We start from the raw sequence: 22,474 nt of genomic DNA, 5'->3' as shown, positions 1-22,474 counted from the left end.
CGCTCTACCCCTTTGAACCACAATACCACTTCTGGTTTTTGAATGGTTCATTGGAGATAAGAGTCTCACAGGGACTTTTCTGCTTGGGCTGGCTTTGAACCATGATCCTCAGATCTCAGCCTCCTGAGTAGCTAGGATTATAGGTATGAGCCACCAGTACTGGCTCTATTGGCCTTTTATTGTGAATTATCAATCAAGTATTCCTACTCACTAATCATGCCAATGATGCAATATTTTTCATTTAGTGTATTTCTTTCAACAGATGTAATTCTTACTCATATAATTCTTAGCCTTATGATCTGATAGCCATGATTTGTTTTGATGTTTCAAAAGTTGTATTATTTTCTGTTGTTTCACCCCTCCCTCCCCATCCCCCATCCCAGATCATGGTTCAAGCCAACCCAGGCAGAAAGTCTAAGAGGCTGTTATGTCCAATTAACCAGCAAAGCTGGACTGGAAGAGTGGTTTAAGTGGTAGAGCACTAGCACTAGCCAAGCAAGAATACAAGGCCCTGAATTCAGGCCCCAAACCCAGTTGTTTCAGTCCTCTGCCCAAGCTCTACTAACCTCCCTCCCCCACCTTCCTTGACACTCTTCAGATTTTTTCACTGAGTAAAAAAAAAAAAAATGATACTCTCTGGGCACCGGTGGCTTGCGCCTGTAATCCTAGCAACTCAGGAGGCTGAGATCTATCTGAGGATCACTGTTCAAAGCCAGTCCGGGTAGAAAAGTCCCTATGAGACTCTTTTTTTTTTGGTTGGTCATTGGGCTTGAACTCTGAGCCTGGGCACTGTCCCTGAGCTCTTCAGCTCAAGGTGAGAGCTCTACCACTCAAGCCACAGCACCACTTCTGGTTTTCTAGTGGTTTATTGGAGATAAGAGTCTCACGGACTTTCCTGTCTGGGCTGGCTTGGAACGTGATCCTCAGATCTCAGCCTCCTGAGTACCTAGGATTACAGGTGTGAGCCATTGGCACCCGGCCCTATGAGGCTCTTATCTCCATTTAACCACCAGAAAGCCAGAAGTAGAGCTGTAGCTCAAAGTGGTAGAGCGCTTGCCCTGAGCTGAACAGCTCAGGGACAGCGCCCAGGCCCTGAGTTCAAGTCCCATGACTGACACACACACAAAAAGAATACTTGCTCTTCAAATCTACTCTTTCTTTTTTTCCTAGTGCTTTCTGCTTGGGTTTGGGGAGAAGCCTTTAGCCTTCAGCAGTTTGCCACATGGGAATGCTTTGACATGATCAAATGCTATGCAAATACATAAAACAGATGATAATTAGAACAAATAATTGATCATTATTAACCATATTTAAAGAGCCCCCCCCAAAAATTCCTTATATAAAATGAATATTTTGTGACATGTTTTCTAGGAAATAAAAGTGACTGAGGGACCCAAATTTCCTTGTTTTGTTTTTGCTTGTTATTTTTTGGTGCTGGTGCTGGAGCTTGAACTCAGAGCCTGGATATGGTCCCTTGGCGTTCTCACTCAAGGCTGGCACTTGAGCCACAGCTCCACTTCTGGCTGGTTCATTGGAGCTAAGAGTCTCACAGAATTTTCTGCCCAGGCTGGCTTTGAACCTCACTCTTCAGCTCTCGGCCTCCTGAGTAGCTAGGATGACAGGTCTGAGCCACCAGTACCTGGGCTTTCAGTGGGGGTTATTCTGTTCTATTTTTTAATTTTTTTTAGAGATCAGAGTTTTCTTTCAAACTGCTTAACGTTTTGTAAAGATGAGACTTCATGATGGTTGCTAGAGAAAGGGCGAGGTGAATGGGTGCCACAAAGGTGGGCAGCTGCCACCTGTAGCTGGGCTGGGCCTATAGACTGTCTCTCTTAATTCTCCCACATCTTCTGGCGAGGCCTGGTCTCCGGAGACTGTACAACACGCCAGAGGACACACCCTAAACACACACACCCCACCCCACCTGCGCTCAATGTTTTCCTTCTGAGAGCCTTCTTAGCCTGGTGCCCTTTCCCCTACTTTCCCCGGGAACCTTGCCTGGAGATAGGAATCTAAGCATACTCCCCACAAGGCTTGTACGTCTGGTTCACCAAACTCTGCAGGCTCTGGAATGAAAGTACTATATTTCACCCTCCGGCACCCACAAAAGGCAGGCCCCCACCAGTGAGAGATTGGACTCCCAGAACAGCAACAAAATCTCACCCACAGCTGGCTTTTTTCTTTCCCAAGGCAAACTCCAGGTGGGGGGGTGCAATTTTAAATTCCTAGATTTGGAGTTGTGACAACGACATTCATTTCCAGACCTTCATTAGTCACAAGAACAAAAACAGCCACAACAAAAACATACAGGGGAGAGGGCTCAGCCTCTCTGTACGTCAACGTTCCTATCTACCGACTGGCACTGTCGTGAGCTCTGGGAAGCTTCCAGAACTCCAGATGGCTGCACTCCATCAGTATTATTATAAACTACACAGTTCATTTCTCGAATTATGAAGACTTTTCCTCCATGGCTAGAATTTCCATACAAGATAACTTTCTCATAACCTTCTGAGTCATAGAATTCTGTGTTTTTTTCTTTTTGGTACCAGGACAGGGACTTCAACTCAGGACACCAAGCTCTCGTGTGGCTTTTTCTGTCCAAGACTGGCATTCTACCACTTGAGCCATGGCTTTACTTCCAGCTTTTTGCTGGTTGATTGGAGATAACAGTGTCGGAGACTTTTCTGCCTGGGTGAGTTGGCTTTGACCCTTGAACTCAGATCTCAGGCTTTTGAGTAGCTTGGATTACAGGTGTGAGCCATAGGTGCTCTGATTCCTAGAAGTGGGGCTGCTTGGTTTCCCTTTGGTCTAAGTGTAAGTGCCAGTTTGCATGGGCAGAGATGGCTGTGCGGTCATAGGAAGGCTGGACGCTGTACAGAGCATTTGTAGAAAGGCTGTGGCTTTCTGGGATGGAAGAAATGCAGACCTTTTGTGGGCTAAGGGATGCGTGAAGTCTTGTGTATAATTTCACACACTAAGCCAGCTCTGGTGGTGCCGTAGCTTAAAGCCAAACAATGCTTTCGCAAGCCCTTGCTTTCCCAGCCTGACTAAACTTCAAAATTCCTCAGGATCACTTTCTCTGTCATTTCATGTTTAACCTTACCACACACTTTTGAAAGAAAAGGTCTCCTAACTTCCCTAGAGTTTGTTTTCCTTTAAGAAACAGCCAGAAGAAACTTAAAAAAAGAAATCTGAAAGTAGAAGAAAGAAGAAAGGAGGAGGGAGGCCGGGGAGCGTAGGGGGTGGGGGGAGAGCACGAGGAAGGGGAGGGGACTTTGGAAAAGTGAGGGGGTTGGTGTGGGAGAATGCAAAGTGGAGATGATTATGCATAGAAATGCCACCGTGAAACTCATTAATCTGTACAATTAATATGCATTATTATGATAAAAAAGGAGCACAGTTGGGTTTATTTAAATTTGGGGGTGATGTCTTGTCTAGAAAAGCTCTGTTGGGGTCCCTTCTGTCCAGCACTTGGGACGATTACCAGGCACACTAGTTACTTGGTTGTGCCTGACTGCAATTACTTGGCCAAATCACCTAAATGCCTTTCATGGGAAAAGCTACTACCTGATGGGGTTGTGCTATTTCTTTTCTCAGTTTGAACTTGACATCTATAGTTCAGGAACGTCCTCTATCTATAAGTAGGCTCTTACGTGAATAGTCACACAAGATTATTCACAGAGCTGGGCGCTGGTGGCTCATGCCTGTAATCCTAGCTACTTAGGAGGCTGAGATCTGAGGATCGTGGTTCAAAACCAGCCTGGGCAGGAAAGTCCGTGAAACTTTTATCTCTAGTAAACCACCAGAAAACTGGAAGTGGCGCTGTGGCTCAAATGGTAGAGTGCTAGCCTTGAACTGAAGAGCTGAGGGACAGTGCCCAAGCTCTGAGTTCAAGCCCCATGACCAACAACAACAACAAAAAAGAGTATTCACAGAATGGATCCACTTGATAAAACTGAAGACCTCAACTCTCCAGTCTAATAAAACATCACTACTAAGGAAAGAGCGCACACAGTGGCAGCTACTAGGCATTCTGATGGATGAACTAACTTCCCTCTTTCCTTCTTTTCAGTTGACTGATACTAAGCAGTTGGCATGGTTGCTATATCTGTGTGTGTGTGTGTGTGTGTGTGTGTGTGTGTGTGTGTGTGTGCGCGCGCGCGCGCGCGCGCGTGCGCGTGCCAGTACTGGGGCTTGAACTCAAGGTCTTGCACTCTCACTTGCTTTTTCTTCTCAAGGTTGGCGCTCTACCATTGGAGCCACAGCTTCACTTCTAGCTTTTTGCTGGTTAATTGGAGATAAAAGTCTCATAAGACTTTCCTGTCTAGCTGACTTTGAACTACCATCCTCAGACCTCAGCCTTGTGAGTAGCTAGGATTATAGGCTTGAGAAACCACTGTTTGGCTTATATCCAGTTTTTTAAGGCTCTCAACAAAGTCAAGATCATGAGAGGAGCAGGAGGCTGAAAGCTATGCGAGGACAAACACATGGAGGCGAGGCGGGTGAGAGGAAACCTCTCTGCAGAGACTGACGTCTCCAAGAACATCAGGAGGACTAATGGCGAGAGGAAGCTTCAGTCTTTATGGGTGGGGGGATGAAACAAGGCTGCGAGAGGCCTGTACAAATACAGATGGTTTTTAAGACAGATGGAGAGTGAAAAAAATACTTCGAAGTCTATCAAGAGCAAAGAGAAGACTTGGGCAAAATACATTAGGTGAGTGGAGAAAACAGATCACACCTATTATTTGAAAGAGCTGCAGGTTGACATAGTGAAGAAATAACAGGCAAGTCCAAGATGGGATAGTGGGCTGGGAAGGTGGCTCAGTGGTAGAGCGCTTGCCTAGCATGCATGAAGCCCTGGGTTCGGTTCCTCCCACCACATAAACAGAAAAGGCAGAAGTGGTGCTGTGGCTCAAGTGGTAGAGTGCTAGCCTTGAGCAAAAGAAGCTCAGGACAGTGCCTAGGCCCAGAATTCAAGCTCCAGGATTGGCAAAAAAGAAAGAAAGGGAGGGAGGGAGGGAGGGGTGAGAGGAGGGAGGGAGACAGAGATGGGATAGCAAATGAAGGTTTTTGTTGGATGGTTTGTTTTTTGGAGGGCATGGGGGATGAACGCAGGGCCTCCTGCTTGCTAAGCAAGCGCTCTACCATTTGGGCCAGTCCCCCAGTCCTTATGCAGTTCGTTTGTTTTTTGGATTGATAGTTTCTTGCCAACTTTTGCTTGGGCAAGGTTTGAACTGTGATCCTCCTATCTCTACTTCCAAAGCAGCTGGGTTTACAGGCATGCACCACCACACCTGGCTAGGAAAGGAAGGAATTATTTTTAATGTTAGAACTTTGCAGATGGAAGGCACTAGTGATAGCTGTAGTGGGAGAGTGAATTTGAATATTAATGCACGAAGAAGCATGGAGACGAGAGTCTAAAGATGATAGAAGCCCCAAGAGTCCTGGATTTGGGGGAGTATCTCGAGATTCTCTGTCTTCAGGAAAGTAAAATCAACTCTGTCCCCCTAACTCAAAAATCACTCTGATCTATCTCTGTAGCCAGAGTTGTAGTGGACAGAGGGGTTGAAAGAGTGAACTACTGACTGAAAGACATTCGTGTGATCCTCCTAAAAGATAAGCATTGGAGCCTGAGAGGGGTAGAGGAGGAGATTTGTGTAGACGATCACAAGGCAGGAACCTTTGCATTGAGCAGTAGACCAGACTCTCCAGTCAAAACACTTGGTTGGCTGAGTTCCCAAAGTACAACTTAGGACCTGCAGGTCCTGGGGGCGGAGGGAGTGGGGGCCGGGGAAGAGGATCACATCTTTCACCAAACTCAGCCTTAGGATCAACCTTTCCTCCTTAGGGAAGCAAGAACTTCAAATGGCAGCTGACAGCCTTGTTCTCACCCTACAACAGTACTGGCTGCATTTGACTTGAAGATTGTACAGTGCTGTATAACCATCATGGATAATAAAGATAAGAAAAATCCTGCTGGCTCAATAGACTCTTTTTATTTTTTTTCTTTATTGTTGGTTGTGGAGCCTGAACTCTGGGCCTGGGCGCTGTCCCTGAGCTCTTCAGCTCAAGGCTAGCACTCTACCACTTGAGCCACAACACCACTTCCAGCTTTTTCTGCTTATGTGGTGCTGAGGAATCGAACCCAGGGCCTCATGCATGCAAGGCAAGCACTCTACCACTGAGCACCTTCCCAGCCCCTTCACTGTAGGAAAATACCCCTCAACCACCTGAAGAACTAGTACTACAAGATTCACCACCACAACCACCATTGTTTTTGTACCAGTACTAAGGCTTAAAGAGCCTTATGCTCTTGTTTGGCTTTTTTGCTCAAGGCTAGCTACTATTTGAGCCACATCTTCCCTTCCTTCCTTCCTTCCTTCCTTCCTTCCTTCCTTCCTTCCTTCCTTCCTTCCTTCCTTCCTTCCTTCCTTCCTTCCTTCCTTCCTTCCTTCTTTTGGTTGTGGGGCTTGAACTAAGGGCCTGGGTACTCTCCTCAAGCTCTTTTGCTCAAGGCTAGTGCTCTGCTGCTTTGATCCACAGCACCACTTCTGGTTTTCTGGTGGTTCATTGGAGATAAGGTGCTCATGGACTTTCCTGCCCTGGCTGGCTTTGAACCGTGATCCTTGGATCTCAGCTTTCTAAGTAGCTAGGACGACAGGTGTGAGCCACTGGTACGTGGTTCCCTTTGGTTCTCTTCTAATGCATCACAAGTTGAAAGGGCAGCAGTTCACACCACAGAGGGGATTGTGGGAAGCCCCTGGAAGGAAGGCCCTAGATGGACCAGTATGGGTCACCTTTGGTCACATGGCAAGGGCAATCAAAGCCTCCCCTGTGGTGTGGAAGGGCCAGAGCGGAGCTGCCTGGGGAAGGGTTAAGAGCTGGCCAAGCCAGGGCCCACAAGGAACAGGGCCTCTCTGTGTCATGTTGCGGAGATGATGTTTTTCTCTGGCTCACTCATGTTCTGAGACCTTTGACCCAGTTTTGGAGGCACGCTGAGCCTGTCCAAGCTGGGCCAGGCAGAGGCGGAGCCGGCCAAGCCGAGAGCCTCTCGGATCTATAAAGCCCAACCCCGAGTGGCTGGGCATCTTTCACAAGGGCTGTGTGGAGCTGCAGGAGCTGTCAGCGTTCTCCTCACTCCCGTGGAACCTGTGGAAATGCAGCGCTTGCTCACGCCCGCCAGGCGGGTCCTACAGATGAAGAAAGCCATGCAGGATGCTCCCCTTGCTGCGGCCCGCCTGCTCCCTGCAGCTCACCAGCCGTGAGTCCCCTCCTCCCCCCAGCATAGATCACTTGGTGGGGAGAAAGCAGAAGCAGCAAAGGACAGGCTGGTGAGATCTCACCAGAGGGCTGGGAAGGTGGCTCAGTGGTAGAGCGCTCCCCTAGCATGCATGAAGTCCTGGGTTCGATTCCTCAGTACCACATATACAGAAAAGGGCCAGAAGTGGTGCTGAGACTCATGTGGTAGAGTGCTAGCCCTGAGCAAAAGAAGCTCAGGGAATGTGCCCAGGACTGGCAAAATCAATCAATCAATCCATCAGTCAATCTCACCAGAATCCTGGTGTCTAGACATAGGGTTTCAGTTACTACATCTCCAGATAAAACAGGTTCCCCCCCCCCCCCCCCCGCATCCCCTCCTCCCCCGGGCCCCAGAACAGAGCCCCAACCTCTGTCTGCCACCTGCTGCCCAGAATCCACATCCCTCAAGACAGGAAGCCAGGCCTGCAGGCAGGCCTCTGCTCCACTGTCCCCTCTAACCTGGGCCAAGACCCTCAATACCTGCAATTGCAGCCAGAGGCAGATTGTAGTCACTGGAGAAAGACCCAAAAGGAAAAACAAAATGTTTTATTTTGGTACCTGTACTAGAGTTTGAACTTGGGACCTGGGCACTGTCCCTTAACTGGCGTTCTACCACTTGAGGCACACCTCTATTTCTGGCTTTTTACTGGTTTATGGGAGATAAGAGTCTTATGGACATTTCTGCCTGGGCTGGTTTTGAACCTTGATCCTCAGATCCGACTGTTCTGAGTAGTTAGGATTACAGGCGTGAGCCACAAGTGCCCAGGCCAGAACTGTATCTTTGGATCTAATTTTCTGAAGAGGTGAAATGCGCAGACAATGTGTGTGTGGGGGGGTTTACTTGTGTGTGTACATGTGCTTGTGTAAGTTGAATACACACACTTCTTTTCTGTGTAAACATCCAGCTGTTCAATCTAAGCCTGGCCGTTGCCAGGGATGATGAGACACAGCTGTAGTTAGCCTCATATGTGTGTGTGTGTGTGTGTGTGTGTGTATGTGTGCGTGTGTATGTGTGTGTGTGAGCGTGTGTGCGCACGCATGGGCGTGTGCTCTGTCCCTAAGCTTTTTCACTCCAGGCTGAAGCTCTTCCTTTGGAACAACACTTCCAGTTTCTTTGTAGTTAATTGGAGATAAGAGTGTCACAGACTGCTGCCTGGGCTGGCCTTGAACTGCAATCCTCAGATCTCAGCCTCCTGAGGAGCTAGGATGACAGGCCACAGTGTCCAGCCTCTTTGATTATCATGTCTGTAAACCAACCACACAGCACCACTAATTCTGTCTTTTCTTTCCACTTGTATTTTGTGTTCCATGAATTCTGAATACTTAGGGAAATGTCCTACCTCCTGTCTTCTGGGTGTGTAGGACTGGTGTAGGGGGAATGGCCTCTAATCTCATCTTCTTTATCTCCACCATCATCTACTCCTCATTCCCCCACTCAATCCCAAACTCAGACCTGAACTTGGTCCTGGGTTTGAGTATGTGTGTGAGGACGTGGCTTCCTTTGTATCAATAAACCACCCGTTGGCCACCAGCCAACAATGCAACCTCAACCCTCACAAGCTCCTGACTTCTTTGGTCCAAACTCCTGGACACGTCATTCCCAAGGCCCTCTGGTGCCACCACCGCTGGTCTTGTTAACTGATGTGGGGAGCCATCTTTGTGGGTCACCCCTCCCTTCCCGCCTCTCCTGTCTAATCCAAGCCGCATGGGCTTCAAGCTGAGAATTCAGCCTCTGCATGAGGCCTTTCTTGGCCTCCCACCCACAGACCTCTCTGCCTCCTTGGAACTTCTATGGAATTCGGCCTTCATGGTTTTCTGGTCCCCATCTGCCTCCTCCCTTCCAGCTGGGCTGTTGTATTCATCTCCTCCCTCATCCTCAAGAACCTGTGCTCTTCTCTGGACAACCCCTGGGTATCTTCCCCAGCACAATGCAGCATGCACTTAACACATACCACGAGCTTAACATGCATAGTGCATGTAACATGTACCGTGTCATGTGCATTTAAGCAAATGGAAAGTAGCTGCCATTAGTGCCAGGGAGCACAGAGAAAGAGGCAAGATGGCCAGGACATTCCTAACTAGGTGCTCAGAAGTTTCTAGAAGGCTCTACCTGTCACCTGTCTTCAAGGCTCTGAAGTCTATGTCCAGAAATCATCCTCCCCAGATGACGACAAAGATGACCAAGTGATGGAGGTGCATAGTGAGAATAATGCTGGCTGCTCCCCCCCACCCCTGGCTAACCATTAGCTCCCGGATACTGGGGAGTCCTCCATAAATATTTGCCGGTACAAACTCCAGTTATATGGAGGACACCAAATAAAGAGGGCACATGCAAATGCTCCAAACCTTTCTCGTCAGAAAATGACAAGCACGATCACTGAGCTACTGAAACTCCACGGAGTTTACGGTGATCCCGGGCAAAGCAAGAACGAAGCCGGAGGTTTTACCACACCTGCTGCAAGGAGAAGCGGATGGTCGGGGTCCCCTTTCCCTGGGACGCGGGGACGGATGTCTTGTTAATAGCACTATCTCTGTCACAGCATTGTTACCCATAAGCCTGCCGTAGCTGAGGTGGGTTCACTGGCCACCATGGGCACAGTGCTGTGTGTGGGAGCAAGCATGCCCAGCGTGGGTTTCTGTTGGTATCTGACAGTTGCACAGGACTGAGCTGTATCTGTGAGCTCACACACAGTATACGTGTGAACTGGAAGGCTTCCTGAGACCTCTGGTGGCCAATTTGCTCAGGGCAGCCTGCTTAGCCCTGCCTTGGCCTCCGTTGGGGTGAGGCGGACCTCTCACCAGATCTTGGGTGCCGGGGAAGGCTGGGTTTGGTTCAGCCTTCTCAGGCACGACCACTTCTCTGTCTCTCAAAGCTGAAGCGAGGTAGCTGTGGTGCCTTGGTGGCTTACTTCATCACAAAGATAGCAGGAAAGGAAGACGAAGGTACAAAGAACATCACAAAAGAAGCCAGCAGAGAGATGGCAGACTTAATTTCCACTCTATCACTAATTTCAATAATCAACAAACGAAATTCTCTACCTATAAACACCAGTATTGTTGCTTGTTTTTTTTTGGCCCTTATTTCCTATTTTTTTCCTCAGTAATGGGGCTTGAACTCAGGGCCTCTTGATTTTCTTTACCTCTTTTTTTTTTTTAAATCAATGCTGGCACTCTACCACTTGAGCCAACGCTCTCCTTGCAGCTCTTTGGTGTTTAATTGGAGATAAGAGTTTCTTGGATTTGTCTGCCCAACCTAGCTTCTAACCAAGATCTTCAGATCTCAGCCTTTAGAGTAGCTAGGATTATCGGCATGAGCCACCAGTGCCCAGCTAACAACAACATCAACTTCCTCCTCCTCCTCCTCCTCCTCTTCCTCCTTCTCTTCCTCCTTCTCTTCCTCCTTCTCTTTCTTCTAATGTTTCTAAGAGATGAGGTACATGTTAACTATAAGATTCAGCAGTTGAAAGTATAAAAGGACAATATTACTAAGCAAACAAAAAGCCAGAATGTTACTGGAGCTACACTGACACGAGGAAAAGTAATCTTTATGATGAGAACATAAAAATAAGACAGCCAATTCAACAGATGTAACCATGCTAAAGTTTTACTATTTTGATAACTGAATTTTATTGAATCACAATTTGAATGACTATAGACCATATAGTGGTTCTATTGTGGTTACGACTGTTCTTTATTTTTTTGGGGCGGGTCCGGTCGTGGGGCCTGAACTCTGGGCCTGGGTGCTGTCCCTCTCCTCTTCAGCTCAAGGCTAGCGCTCTACCACTGAGCCACCTTCCCAGAACCCCCGATTGTTCTTTATTTTTAAATAATTTTTTTGGTCAGTCGTGGGGCTTGAACGCTGGACCTGGGTGCTGTCCCTCAGCTCTTCAGCTCAAGGCTAGCGCTCTACCACTTGAGCCACAACGCCACTTCCCATTTTCTAGTGGTTGATTGGAGATAAGAGCCTCATGGACTTTCCTGCCGAGGCTGGCTTTGAACCTTGATCCTCAGGTCTCAGCCTCCTGAGTAGCTAGGATTACAGGTGCCCGGCTTTATGATCTTTAAGTGGTTGTGCGAAAGGGTTTCAATTCCACTCGTTAGGGTGATTTTTTTCCTGTCCCCGTAGGTTCTCCACCGTGGCTGCTGCCCCTGTAGCCAAAACAGATGCGTGGCCGAAAGATGTGGGCATCCTGGCCATGGAGGTCTACTTCCCGGCCCAGTATGTGGACCAGACGGACCTGGAGAAATTCAACAAAGTGGAAGCCGGGAAGTACACGGTGGGGCTGGGCCAGACCCGCATGGGCTTCTGTTCGGTGCAGGAAGATATCAACTCGCTGTGCCTGACGGTGGTGCAGCGGCTGATGGAGCGCACGCAGCTGCCCTGGGACGCCGTGGGCCGCCTGGAGGTGGGCACTGAGACCATCATCGACAAGTCCAAGGCCGTCAAGACAGTGCTCATGGAGCTCTTCCAGGACTCGGGCAACACTGACATCGAGGGCATCGACACCACCAACGCCTGCTACGGGGGCACCGCCTCCCTCTTCAATGCTGCCAACTGGATGGAGTCCAGCTACTGGGATGGTGCGCACTGCCGGGCAGGACAGGGGCAGGGCCAGGGCCGGGGCTGAGTCCTATCAGGTTTTCTTTCTGTTTTGCCAGTCCTGGGTCTTGAACTCAGGTCCTGGGCACTGTCCCTGAGTTTCTTTTGCCCAAGGGTAGCACTCTACCACTGGAGCCACGGCCCCACTTCTGGCTTTTTCTGTGTATGTGGCACTGAGGAATCGAACCCAGGGCTTCATGCATGCTAGGCGAGCACTCTACCACTGAGCCACCTTCCCAGCCCTCAGGTTTTCTTCTTGCTTTCCCAGATGGATGTAACCCAGTAGGGAAAGGATCATGTCTCCCCACGGCTTCTGTTCATCCAGCACCCAGTGTCAGGAGCCGTGGAGATTTGCACAGAATGTTCCCCGTTGTCCCTGGCTCCCACGAGGATGGCAGCCTCACATCTGATTACACATAAGAAACTGCAGCCTCAGATAGCAAGCCAGGGTGGGTGGCTTACGCCTGTAACCCTAGCTACTCAGGAGGCTGAGATCTGAGGATTGTGGCTCAAGGCTTGGCCAGGAAAGTCTGTGAAACTCTTTTTCTCCAAATACAAAAATTAAAAATGCTACAAGTAGAGCTGTGGTTCAGGTGGTAGAGCCTTAATAAAAAAAAGCTAAGGGACAGGGAATGGGCCCTGAGTTCAACCCCCCAGGATCAGCATATGCATGCACACCACACACACACACAAAGTGGAGCAAATATGAGTCAAAGCCTCAATTATTTATTGAATAATAGCATATCATAGTTAGCTACTATGAACCGTTTCCCATAAATGTGGTTACCTGACACAGTCTCTTCTCACAATGAAAGTAGCAGCAGCAATTCAAGGCTGGTCGTTTAGGATCTAGTCAGAACTAGACTTGAATTTCAAAGTTCATATTCACCAGGTATAATGACCTTAGAGAAGTTAATCTCTCTGGTAGACAGTGTCCTCATTCGTCATTGTAGACAATAACTATCTTATTGAACATTTTAAAAAGGAGTTGTGTGTGATTAGCTAGCATCCAGATGATATTTTATGTTATTGTATTGGGGCTGGAGCTCAGGGCCTTGTGTTCTCCCTTAGTCTTTATTATTATTTTTTTCCTGGTCCTGTGAGCTGTCTCTGAGCTTATTTTTGCTCAAGGCTCGTGCTCTACCACTTGAGCCAGAACTCCACTTTTAGCTTTTGGGAGGTAGCTTACTAGCGATAAGAGTCTCACAGACTTTCCTGCCCAAATTGGTTTCAAACTGTAATTCTCAGATCTCAGCCTTGGGAGTAGCGAGGATTCTAGGCATGACCCAGAGTGTTAGCTTGTTCACTCAAGGCTGGGGCCTCCACCGCTTGATCCATATCTCTACTTCTGGTGTTTGTGTTTGTGTGTGTGTGTGTGTGTGTGTGTGTGTGTAATTGGAGATAAGAGTCTCAGGGACTTTCCTGCCTGGGCTGCCTTTGAATCCCAATCTCAGTTCCCAGAGTAGCTACAATTAGAGACAGTAATCACCAGCACCTGACTTTTTTTTGTTGTCTTTTTCTTTTGTTTATTGAACTAGGAACCAGAATTACTTCTTCGTTCAGAATTGTGGAGGTACACACTTATAACCCCAGCAGTTGGGAGGCTGAGGCAGGATCCCAGCTGAGCTTGAGTCTCAGGCTAGCCTGGGCTACATCTTAGAAACACCAAGGAAAGAGTTGAAAGTAGAGGAGGAAGGGAACTGTGAGCAGATTCTCCCTGAGCAGCTGTGGTGTGTGGCGGTTGGTCCCGATCGGGGCTGGTGGCTGTCTGCCCCCGGGACAGGACACCTTATGTTGTGTTCTCAGGGCGCTACGCACTGGTGGTGTGCGGAGACATCGCGGTCTACCCCAGCGGCAACGCGCGGCCCACGGGTGGGGCAGGGGCGGTGGCCATGCTGATCGGGCCCCAGGCGCCTCTTGCCCTGGAGAGAGGTAGGTGGTAATCTCTTCCTCAGGGGCTGCACAATTCCAGCTAATCCCACCTGGGCAAGGACCGTGTCCCTCGTGTGCAAAAGTGTGACGGGGAGGAGAGGATGGAGATGCACAGGGGAGGCTGGAGGGGGAGGGAACCGCATCCGCAGGGGGCCTCAGAATTCCTGCTTCTGCTTCCTGGTTCGCTAGATCCATGACGGTGTGCAGAAGCAGGATTTGCACAATCTGTCTGCCTGTGGCAGAACGAGAGGCAGGGAAGCAGGAAAGGAAGGAGAAAAACGGGGTAGGCTGTCCCCGAGGACCCCCTCCCCCGCCCCCATCCGCTGCAGGCCCGGACCCTTTGCTTCCTTTCCAGGGCTGAGGGGAACCCACATGGAGAACGCATATGACTTCTACAAGCCGAATTTGAACTCGGAGTACCCGCTGGTGGACGGGAAGCTGTCCATCCAGTGCTACCTGCGGGCCCTGGACAGATGCTATGCGTCCTACCGCAAAAAAATCCAGAGTCAGTGGAAACAAGGTATGGGCTCGGAGCGCAGAAAGGGGGTTTTGGCAAAGCCAAGACTTTCTTTTTCTTCTATGGCGAAGATGCATACTCAGTGGCTCAGGAGGCTGAGATCTGAGTATCATAGTCCAAAGCTAGCACAGAAAAGTGTGTGAAAGTCATATCTCCAGGGAAGCAGCAAAAAGCCAGATGTAGGGGTGTGTCTCAAGTGGTAGAGCACCAGGATTGAGTGAGAAAGGCTAAACGAGAGTACTAGGCCCTGAGTTCAAGCCCCAGGTCTCTCTCTCTCTGTCTCTCTCTGTCTCTCTGCCTCTCTGTCTCTGTCTCTGTCTCTGTCTGTCTGTCTGTCTGTCTGTCTCTCTCTCTCTCTCTCTCTCTCTCTCTCTCTCTCTCTCACACACACACACACACACACACACACACACACACACACACACACACGGGAGGGTCCAGCTCTGTAGGCCAGGGGCCCCAGGGCACAGTTAAAGTGAGGTGAGGTGAGCTGTAAGCGCATCCGCACACGCATTCCTTGAGTCTGGTCTTTCCCCTTCCCTTCCCAGCGGGCATCGAGCGACCTTTTACCCTGGACGACATTCAGTACATGATCTTTCACACCCCTTTCTGCAAGATGGTGCAGAAGTCGCTGGGCCGCCTGATGTTCAGTGACTTCCTGTCATCCAGCAAGGACACGCAGGCCAGCCTGTACAAGGGGCTGGAGGCCTTCAGGTGCGCCCGCTGTGTGGGGAGGCTGGAGGCCTGGGAGGGACGACAGAGGGGACTTCAGGGGTTTTCATTCCTTGAGTCTGGACTTTATACTCCAGTGGGGAGAAGCAGGTTGGTGATCCTCCAACATAAGAAAGAGAAAGGAGCCAGGCGCTGGTGGCTCATGCCTGTCATCCTGGCTACTTACGAGGCTGACATCTGAGGATTGAGGTTCAAAGCCAACCCCGGGCAGAAAGGTCCCTGAGACTCTTATCTCCAATGAGCCACCAGAAAACCAGAAGTGGTGCTGTGGCTCAAGTGGTAGAGCACTCACCTTTAGCTGAAGAGCTCAGGGACAGCGCGCAGGCCCAGAGTTCAAGCCCCATGACCAACAAATTACAACAACAAAAAAAGAGAAAGGACATCAGTCCTTAGGAGGGTTCAGGTGGTCACATCAGCCTGGCCGTGGAGATGACATCTCAGGAATTTACCTCTACCTCCAGACCAATGACTCAAAGAAACCACAAGGCTGGGTGCTGGTGGCTCACGTCTGTCATCTTAGCTACCCAGAAGGCTGAGTTCTGAGCACTGTGGCTTGAATCCAGCCTGAGAAGCCAAGTTTGTGAGACAATGATCTCCAAATTCCACCACAGAAAGCTGGAGTAGAAGTGTGTGTGGCTCAAGTCTTGAGTGGAAAAGCCAAGCAAGGGCACAAGTTCCTGCATTCAAACCACAGTCCTGGCACACATGCACACACACACACACACACTCATACCCACAATAATAGTGATAATAATAATATGGAAAATGATTTAACTCTGGAGAACCTATATATATATATATATATATATATATAATATGTATGTATGTATATTCGGAGTAAAGGAAGCACACTAAACAGAATGCATAGTATAGTTTTATTTCTAATTTTTGTGTGGGTATGTGTGCACCAGGACTGAGGCTTGAACTCAGGGCCTAGGTGCTCTCCATTAGCTTTTTCAATCATTGTCTGAGACCCTCAGATCTTTTTGACCAGGTCCTCAGGTCTTAGCCTCCGGAACAGCTAGGTGTGAGCCTCTGGTGCCTGGCTATTTCTAATTTTCTAATATACTATCAAAGGATGCTTTCTGTAGGATCTCTCAATGGCCAGCCTGTGAGCTGCATGTCGTTCTTTGAGGTTTTCTTATGTTTCAGAGTATGATCATAAATGACAAGGGCCAAACCCTGTGTCTGGGAGCTGCTCCTTTCTCCATCACATCTCTTCTCTCTCCCTGGTGCCTCACAGGGAGCTAAAGCTGGAAGAGACCTATACCAACAAAGAAGTGGATAAAGCGCTTCTGAAGGCATCCCTGGACATGTTCAACAAGAAAACCAAGGCCTCCCTCTACCTCTCCACCCACAATGGAAACATGTACACCTCCTCCCTGTATGGGTGCCTGGCTTCGCTCCTGTCCCAGTGAGTTCCCAGCCAGGGCTGCTCTGTCCCTTCCACCATTCAGGGAGGGTGGTGGAGGGGGGAGACAGGAAGAAGGAAGGAATATTTCAAAGGAGCACGTTCAGGCCAATTCCCTGTATTATAAATGACTGCCTCGAGTGTCAGAGGATGTACGAAATCTACTCAGGTTCGATCAGGAAATGGGAGAACTAGTGTGTGTATTTATTTTAACTTTTTGCTAGTCATGGGGCTTGAACTCAGGGCCTGGGCACTGTCCTTGAGCTTCTTTTCCTCAAGGCTAGTGCTCTCCCATGTGAGCCACAGCGCCACTTATGGCTTTTTCTGTGAGTGTGGCATTGAGGAATTGAACCCAGGGCCTCATGCATGCGAGGCAAGCGCTCTACCACTGAGCCACCTTCCCAGCCCATAGTGTGTACATCTATTTAAAATCTCTCTACTTAGTAGAACACAGCAGCTAAGAGAGTAGAGCTTTAAACCCCACAGCCTAGGCTCAAATCTATTTAGTATTTATTAGCAGTGTGTGTGTGTGTGTGTGTGTGTGTGTGTGTGTGTGTGTGTGTGTGTGTGTGTATGTGTGTGTGCGTGCGTGTGCGTGCGTGTGCTGGCTTTGGGGTTTGTATTCAGGGTCTCTCACTCTTGCTTAGCTTTTTCTCTCAAGCCTGGTACACTTGAGCCACACCTCTCCTCCTGGCTTTTGCTGCTTAGTTGGAGATAAGAGTCTTCAGATTTGTTGGCTGGGGCTGTCTTTGAACCTTAATCCTCAGATCTCAGCCTCCTGCAGATAAACAGGCTGGGCGCCAGTAGCTCACATCTCTGAGCCTATTAGTTTTGACTCTGAAAAAAATAAATTACCTAACCCAGGCTGGGTGCAATGGCTGGGCCTCTAATCCCAGTTGCTTGGAGGGGTGGAGATTAGGAGAATCCAGGTTTAACACCAGCCCCAAGTTAGTTAAAAAGTTACCTAAATCAGGGAAAAGTGATTGTGACTATATCTCAAAGAACAAGCCATGATGGTTCATACCTGTCAGCTCACCTGTGCAGGACTAGCAGAGGAAGGAGGACAGAAGTTCTTGTCCAGCTGAGCAAAATATGGAGACCCTACGCTAGTCCCTGGCCCTTTGTGCTCTCTTTTTTCAGTAAGCCAAAGGCCCGAGTTAAATCCCCAAACAAATGCCCAAGCTGTGTGCACAGTGCTCCTCCCCCTCCAGCTTCGAAGTCAGTGTCTGAGGACAAGCTGGTGGTGGCTGCCCTCTTCCCTGGTTTTGAATTTGAGGAGCTCATCAAGCTACGTGCCACACGGGAACAGTTACTTCCTGGTGAACTGGCCAGACATGATTAAGAAGCCATCCTTAGCCAGGTACTGGTGGCTCACACTATCATCCATGCTGCTCAGGTTGCGGGAGAACTGAGGATCACGGTTTGCAGCGAGCCTTGAGACTCTTATCTCCAACAAACCACCAAGAAGCCGGAAGTAGAGGTGTGGCTAACATGGTAGAGCGCTAGCCTGGAGTGAAAAAGCCCAGGGACAGCGTCCAGGCCCTGTGTGTATATATACACACACACACACATATCATCATCATCATCATCATCATCATCATCATCATCATCATCATAGTCAGCGGAGAGCCCTGAGGGAGACTGAGTCCAGAGGTCTGACCTCAGCTGACCACACCTTAGCAACTTCCCCTCATCCTAGGAAGTGGGGAGGGGCTCCCTTTGCAGCCCCAAATTCTGTTGTTTGTGTTGCCTTTTATGTTCTGGCCTAGGCCCCTTCTCCCTTGGGCTGCCCTCCTGTGAAACAGTTGCACTACGTAGTAGCTCAACCTAACCTTAAACTTCTGATCCTTGCCAAGTGCGGGATTACAGGCATGCACCATTGGGGCCTGCCTGCCTGTCTCTCTTCACAAGGTTTCCTGCTCCTGGGCTCTTCCAAACGCCTCTCTGGGCAGCATGCTTAGAATGTATGTCTGCTCGCATGAGCTGGATGGGATCAAGTGCTGACTTGCAATGCAGACTGTAACAATGCATGTTTGGTTTCCATGTCTTCTCCCCCAGCCACTCTGCCCAGGAGCTGGCGGGCTCCAGGATCGGCGCCTTCTCCTACGGCTCTGGTCTGGCAGCAAGTCTGTTTTCATTTCGAGTGTCTCAGGATGCTTCTCCAGGTGAGGGACCTTTTCAAATCAAAGAGGCGTCTACAGCCAGGCTTGGGGTCTCGCGCCTATAACCCCAGTGACTCAGGAGGCTGAGATATGAGGATTGTGGTTCAAAGCCAGTCAGGGCAGGAAAGTCTGTGAGATTCTTAACTCCAGTGAACCACCCGAAAGCCAGAGGTGGAGCTGTGGTGCAGGTGGTAGAGTGCTAGCCTTGAGCACTGAATCTCGGAGATAGTGCACAGGTCCTGAGTTCAAGTCCCAGGACTGGCATACACACAAAGCAGCGAATGGTCTGCTGGTGGCCCTGGCTCATATCCGTATGGACTTGTCCTTTTTTGGTATTCCAAGCCACACCAGGGGGAGCTCCTGGTGTCTTGGCTGCCTGGCATGGGGGGACAAGGACACCAAGGAGTCTGACATCTCCCTCTGCTCCCCAGGGTCCCCGCTGGACAAGCTGATGTCCAGTGTTGCAGATCTGCCCAAACGCCTGGACGCCCGGAAGCGCATGTCCCCGGAGGAATTCACAGAAATCATGAACCAGAGGGAGCAATTCTATCACAAGGGTAGGGGAGAGGGCAGAGAGGGAAGAAGGCCAGGGGAGGGGACAGGAGGGGAGAAGGTCAGGAGAAGAGGGAAGGTCAGGAGAGGGGGCAAGAGGGATTGGGAGGGAATTCTCTCTGGCAGCTGGGAGCAGGGATTCATGTCACCTTGGGCTCAAGATGTGAGGAGAGGTGACTGTCGATGAATGGAGGGAGAGCTGTGTTTGAGCAGAAGCAGAGCTGAGAAGGGGCAGTGGGAAGCAGCCCCCACTCCATGCTGGGACTCCAGTGGCTCACATCTGTGATCCTAATCAGGAGGCTGAGATCGGAGGATAATGGTTCAAAGCCAGTTCTGGCAGGAAACTCTGTGAGACTCTTATCTCCAGTAAACCACACAGAAAACCAGAAGTGGCACTGTGGCTTAAGCTCTCCTTGAGCTGAAGAGCTGAGGGACAGTGCCCAGGCCCAGAATTCAAGCCACACGACCAAAAAAAATAAATAAATAAAGAAGAAGAAGCTGAAGACAGCCAAATTTGTGACACTCTTGTCTCCAATTAACCCCCCAAAAGCTGGAGCTGGAGGCATGGCTTCAAGAGGTAGAAGTCTTCGCTATGAGTGAGAAAGCCTTGCGAGAGCCTGAGGATCTGAGTTCAAGCTCCAGGACCAGCACAGAAAGAATAAAACCTAAGCAAAAGAAAATGCCGCCAGAAATTGGCCAGACTTTAGAGCTGATGACCCAGATCTAGGCCTGAGCAGAGCTGGTGCCCATGGTGCATGCCTGTAATCCTAGCTACTTAGAAGGCTGAGCTCTGGGGATTGGGGTTTTACACCAGGCCAGACAGATACATCCAAGAGACTTGTTTCTGCTTAACCAGTAAAAAGCAGGAAATGGAGCTGTGGCTCAAGTGGTAGAGGGCCAAAAAAGCCAAACAAGATCATCAAGACTTGTGTTCAAGCCCCAGTAGTAGCAGCAGCAGCAACAAACCACACACACACACACACACACACACACACACACACACACACACACACACACACACACAAATACAATTCTGGTGACACAAAGTACTAGAGCCAGAATGGCTTTGTTTCTGGTTCTTGTGCATCTGATGTAGCAGACTTCCTGTTGTTCTCTCTTCCCCAAGCCTGTGTGGCCCTGGGTGACTGCTGTCCCTCTCTTCCTCATTCCACAGTGAACTTCTCACCCCCTGGTGACGTCAGCAGCCTCTTCCCAGGCACGTGGTACCTGGAGCGGGTGGATGAGATGCACCGTCGGAAGTATGCCCGGCGGCCTATGTGAACCTGGTGAGTACGGGCGGCTGAACGCCTTCCTGGGGCACCTGACTCCACCTGAGCCAGGTGGGACCCACAGCCTTCAAAATAACGGAAGAGGGCCGGGCGCCAGTGGTTCACACCTGTAATCCTGAAATAGGAGGATTGCAGTTCGAAGCCAGCCTGGGTAGGAAAGCCAGAGAGGCTCTTATCTTCGATTAACCAACAAAAAGCCAGAAGTGGAGCTGTGGCTCAAGTGGCAGAGTGCCCATCTTGAGCATAAAAAACAAAGGGACAGCGCCCAATCCCTGAGTTCAATCCATAGGCCTACCCTCCTCTCCAAAAAAAGGGAAGAGAATTGCAGTGATAGGGAGCGCTCAGTGCTCCAAAGGGATGAGACTGAGGATGTGAATTCTCAGACAATCAGCTTCAGAAAAGCATATGTGGATGTGTGCATGTGTGTGAAATTTTCAAGGAAGCAAGGGGTTGTGGCTTCCATTTGAGCAAGAAGCCCCTCACTGGAGCGAGGCTTGCGATTGGGGGCCGGGTGACAATTCTCATGTGACAAGATTCTTCCTCACAAAAGCTGTGTGCCATAATGGTGATGAATGGAGAGAAACATTAGTGGAAGAGGCTTGGGGTGGGAGGGGAAATGGCGGGAATCTTTTTTGGGGTGTCAGTACTGGGGCTTGAACTCAGGGCCTTGTGCTACTGCTTGGCCTTTTCATTCAAGGCTGGTGCTCTACCACTCAAGCCACACTTCCATTTTTAGCCTTTTGCTGGTTGATGGGAGACAAGTCTCATAGGCTTTCCTGCTTGGGTTGGCATAGAATCATGTTCCTCAGATCTCACACCCCCGAGTAGCTAGGATTTCGGGCGTGAGCCCGACATCCATCTGGAAGAATTCTTTGTGGGATTTCCTTAATGAAAAAAAAATCAACTATTCAGAACTGCAGACATGTAGTTCCTGTCTATCATGTTGCTTTTGTGTATCCACTGAGCAGCTCAGCAACTGCCTCAGTTAGTCTGGGACCAGAGTTTTCTTACTTGGTATCCCCCACGAGTGGCCCACCCCCGGACTGAGATGCTGGCCATTGCCTGCAGGGGAGGGGGAAGGAAGGAGAGAGGTCGTGGGGTCCATGCACCATCTCAAAGGATCCCATGAGCCTCTGTGCTGTCCCAGACAGGACGCATGATGGGGCTGCAACCCAACCACACCAGGCCTTGTTTCTCCCAGTACCCGGTGGCCCCACATCTAGGTATAGTCAGGGAGATAGTTTCACAGAACCACTGGGAGGAGCAGGGTCTGGGGTCCGGGGACCAGGCTGATTCACAAGGAAATCTTCATCTCTCTTAACTTTCCACAGATGCTGGCGCAGGTCCTGGGGGAGGTAGGATAGCTGAGCTCTGTCCACATTTCACGTGCTGAAAATCCCACCCTTACCTGGTAACTGCACCAATCAAGCCTGCGGTGGCCCAGGCTCCGTCACAATAGCTGTGGGTTGGGGACTCCCTTGCAAAGGGAACAGAGACACAAGGCCTGCACAAACGCAGATAAGCGGTCTCCCTCGAGCTCCAGATATACCTGATGATTTGTTACAGCTTGTTATTTTTATTAAACTTCATGCCGTTTCTTTTGCTGATTTCTTAACATTCTTGTGAACTTTGTGTGTGTGCGTGTGTTGGCATGGGGACTTGAACTCAGGGCCTTGCACTCTTGCTTAGCCTTTTCACTCAAGGCCGATACTCTGCCACTTGATCCATACCTCCACATCTAGCCTTTTACTGGTTAAAAATTGGATGGACTTTGCTGCTCTAGCTGGCTCTGATAGGCGTGAACCACACCAGCACCTGGCCCAACCCCTTTCTTCTTTGGGTCATCTGGTACAGAATCTAACTTTGCCCATGTTAGTCCCCTCTCGCCTCCTGTCTAGTTGTCAGGATTTAGGCGTCTATCACATGCCCAGCTTGAGCTCCATTTTTAGGTGAATGTTGAACTTCACCCACCTTGGCCTT

At 49.7% G+C, this 22,474-nt stretch overlaps 1 protein-coding gene and 1 long non-coding RNA gene across 2 annotated transcripts; both read left to right on the top strand.

Moving 5' to 3' along the window:
* Nucleotides 1-2,412: 2,412 nt before the first annotated feature.
* On the top strand, nucleotides 2,413-5,942 carry LOC138817225 (uncharacterized). Its single transcript, XR_011368781.1, has 3 exons — nucleotides 2,413-2,692; nucleotides 4,647-4,714; nucleotides 5,849-5,942. It is a non-coding gene; the product is annotated as an uncharacterized lncRNA (long non-coding RNA).
* Nucleotides 5,943-7,080: 1,138 nt separating this feature from the next.
* Hmgcs2 (3-hydroxy-3-methylglutaryl-CoA synthase 2) lies at nucleotides 7,081-22,101 on the top strand. The gene is made up of 10 exons (XM_070007525.1): nucleotides 7,081-7,261; nucleotides 11,426-11,880; nucleotides 13,706-13,831; nucleotides 14,187-14,351; nucleotides 14,897-15,062; nucleotides 16,324-16,494; nucleotides 18,550-18,656; nucleotides 19,085-19,210; nucleotides 20,380-20,491; nucleotides 21,826-22,101. Exons 1-9 carry the CDS (start codon nucleotides 7,158-7,160, stop codon nucleotides 20,484-20,486), a joined length of 1,527 nt encoding a protein of 508 aa, XP_069863626.1. The 5' UTR covers nucleotides 7,081-7,157; the 3' UTR covers nucleotides 20,487-20,491; nucleotides 21,826-22,101.
* The last annotated feature ends 373 nt before the right edge of the window (nucleotides 22,102-22,474 follow it).

Source organism: Dipodomys merriami, unplaced genomic scaffold, assembly GCF_024711535.1.
Source record: "Dipodomys merriami isolate MVZ:Mamm:240054 unplaced genomic scaffold, mDipMer1.0.p SCAF_7, whole genome shotgun sequence".
In the NCBI taxonomy this organism is placed as follows: Eukaryota; Metazoa; Chordata; class Mammalia; order Rodentia; family Heteromyidae; genus Dipodomys; species Dipodomys merriami.
The sequence above is the reverse complement of the archived record's forward strand: the minus strand, read 5'-3'. Positions and strand labels throughout refer to the sequence as shown.

What these genes read in the sequence shown, in the direction of transcription:
- Hmgcs2 (XM_070007525.1), top strand. Translation starts at nt 7,158, where the DNA reads ATGCAGCGCTTGCTCACGCCCGCCAGGCGGGTCCTACAGATGAAGAAA. An exon ending in AAGGGGCTGGAGGCCTTCAG is followed by an intron (nt 15,063 to 16,323) that starts GTGCGCCCGCTG and finishes GGTGCCTCACAG; the next exon opens with GGAGCTAAAGCTGGAAGAGA. An exon ending in GGAGCAATTCTATCACAAGG is followed by an intron (nt 19,211 to 20,379) that starts GTAGGGGAGAGG and finishes CTCATTCCACAG; the next exon opens with TGAACTTCTCACCCCCTGGT.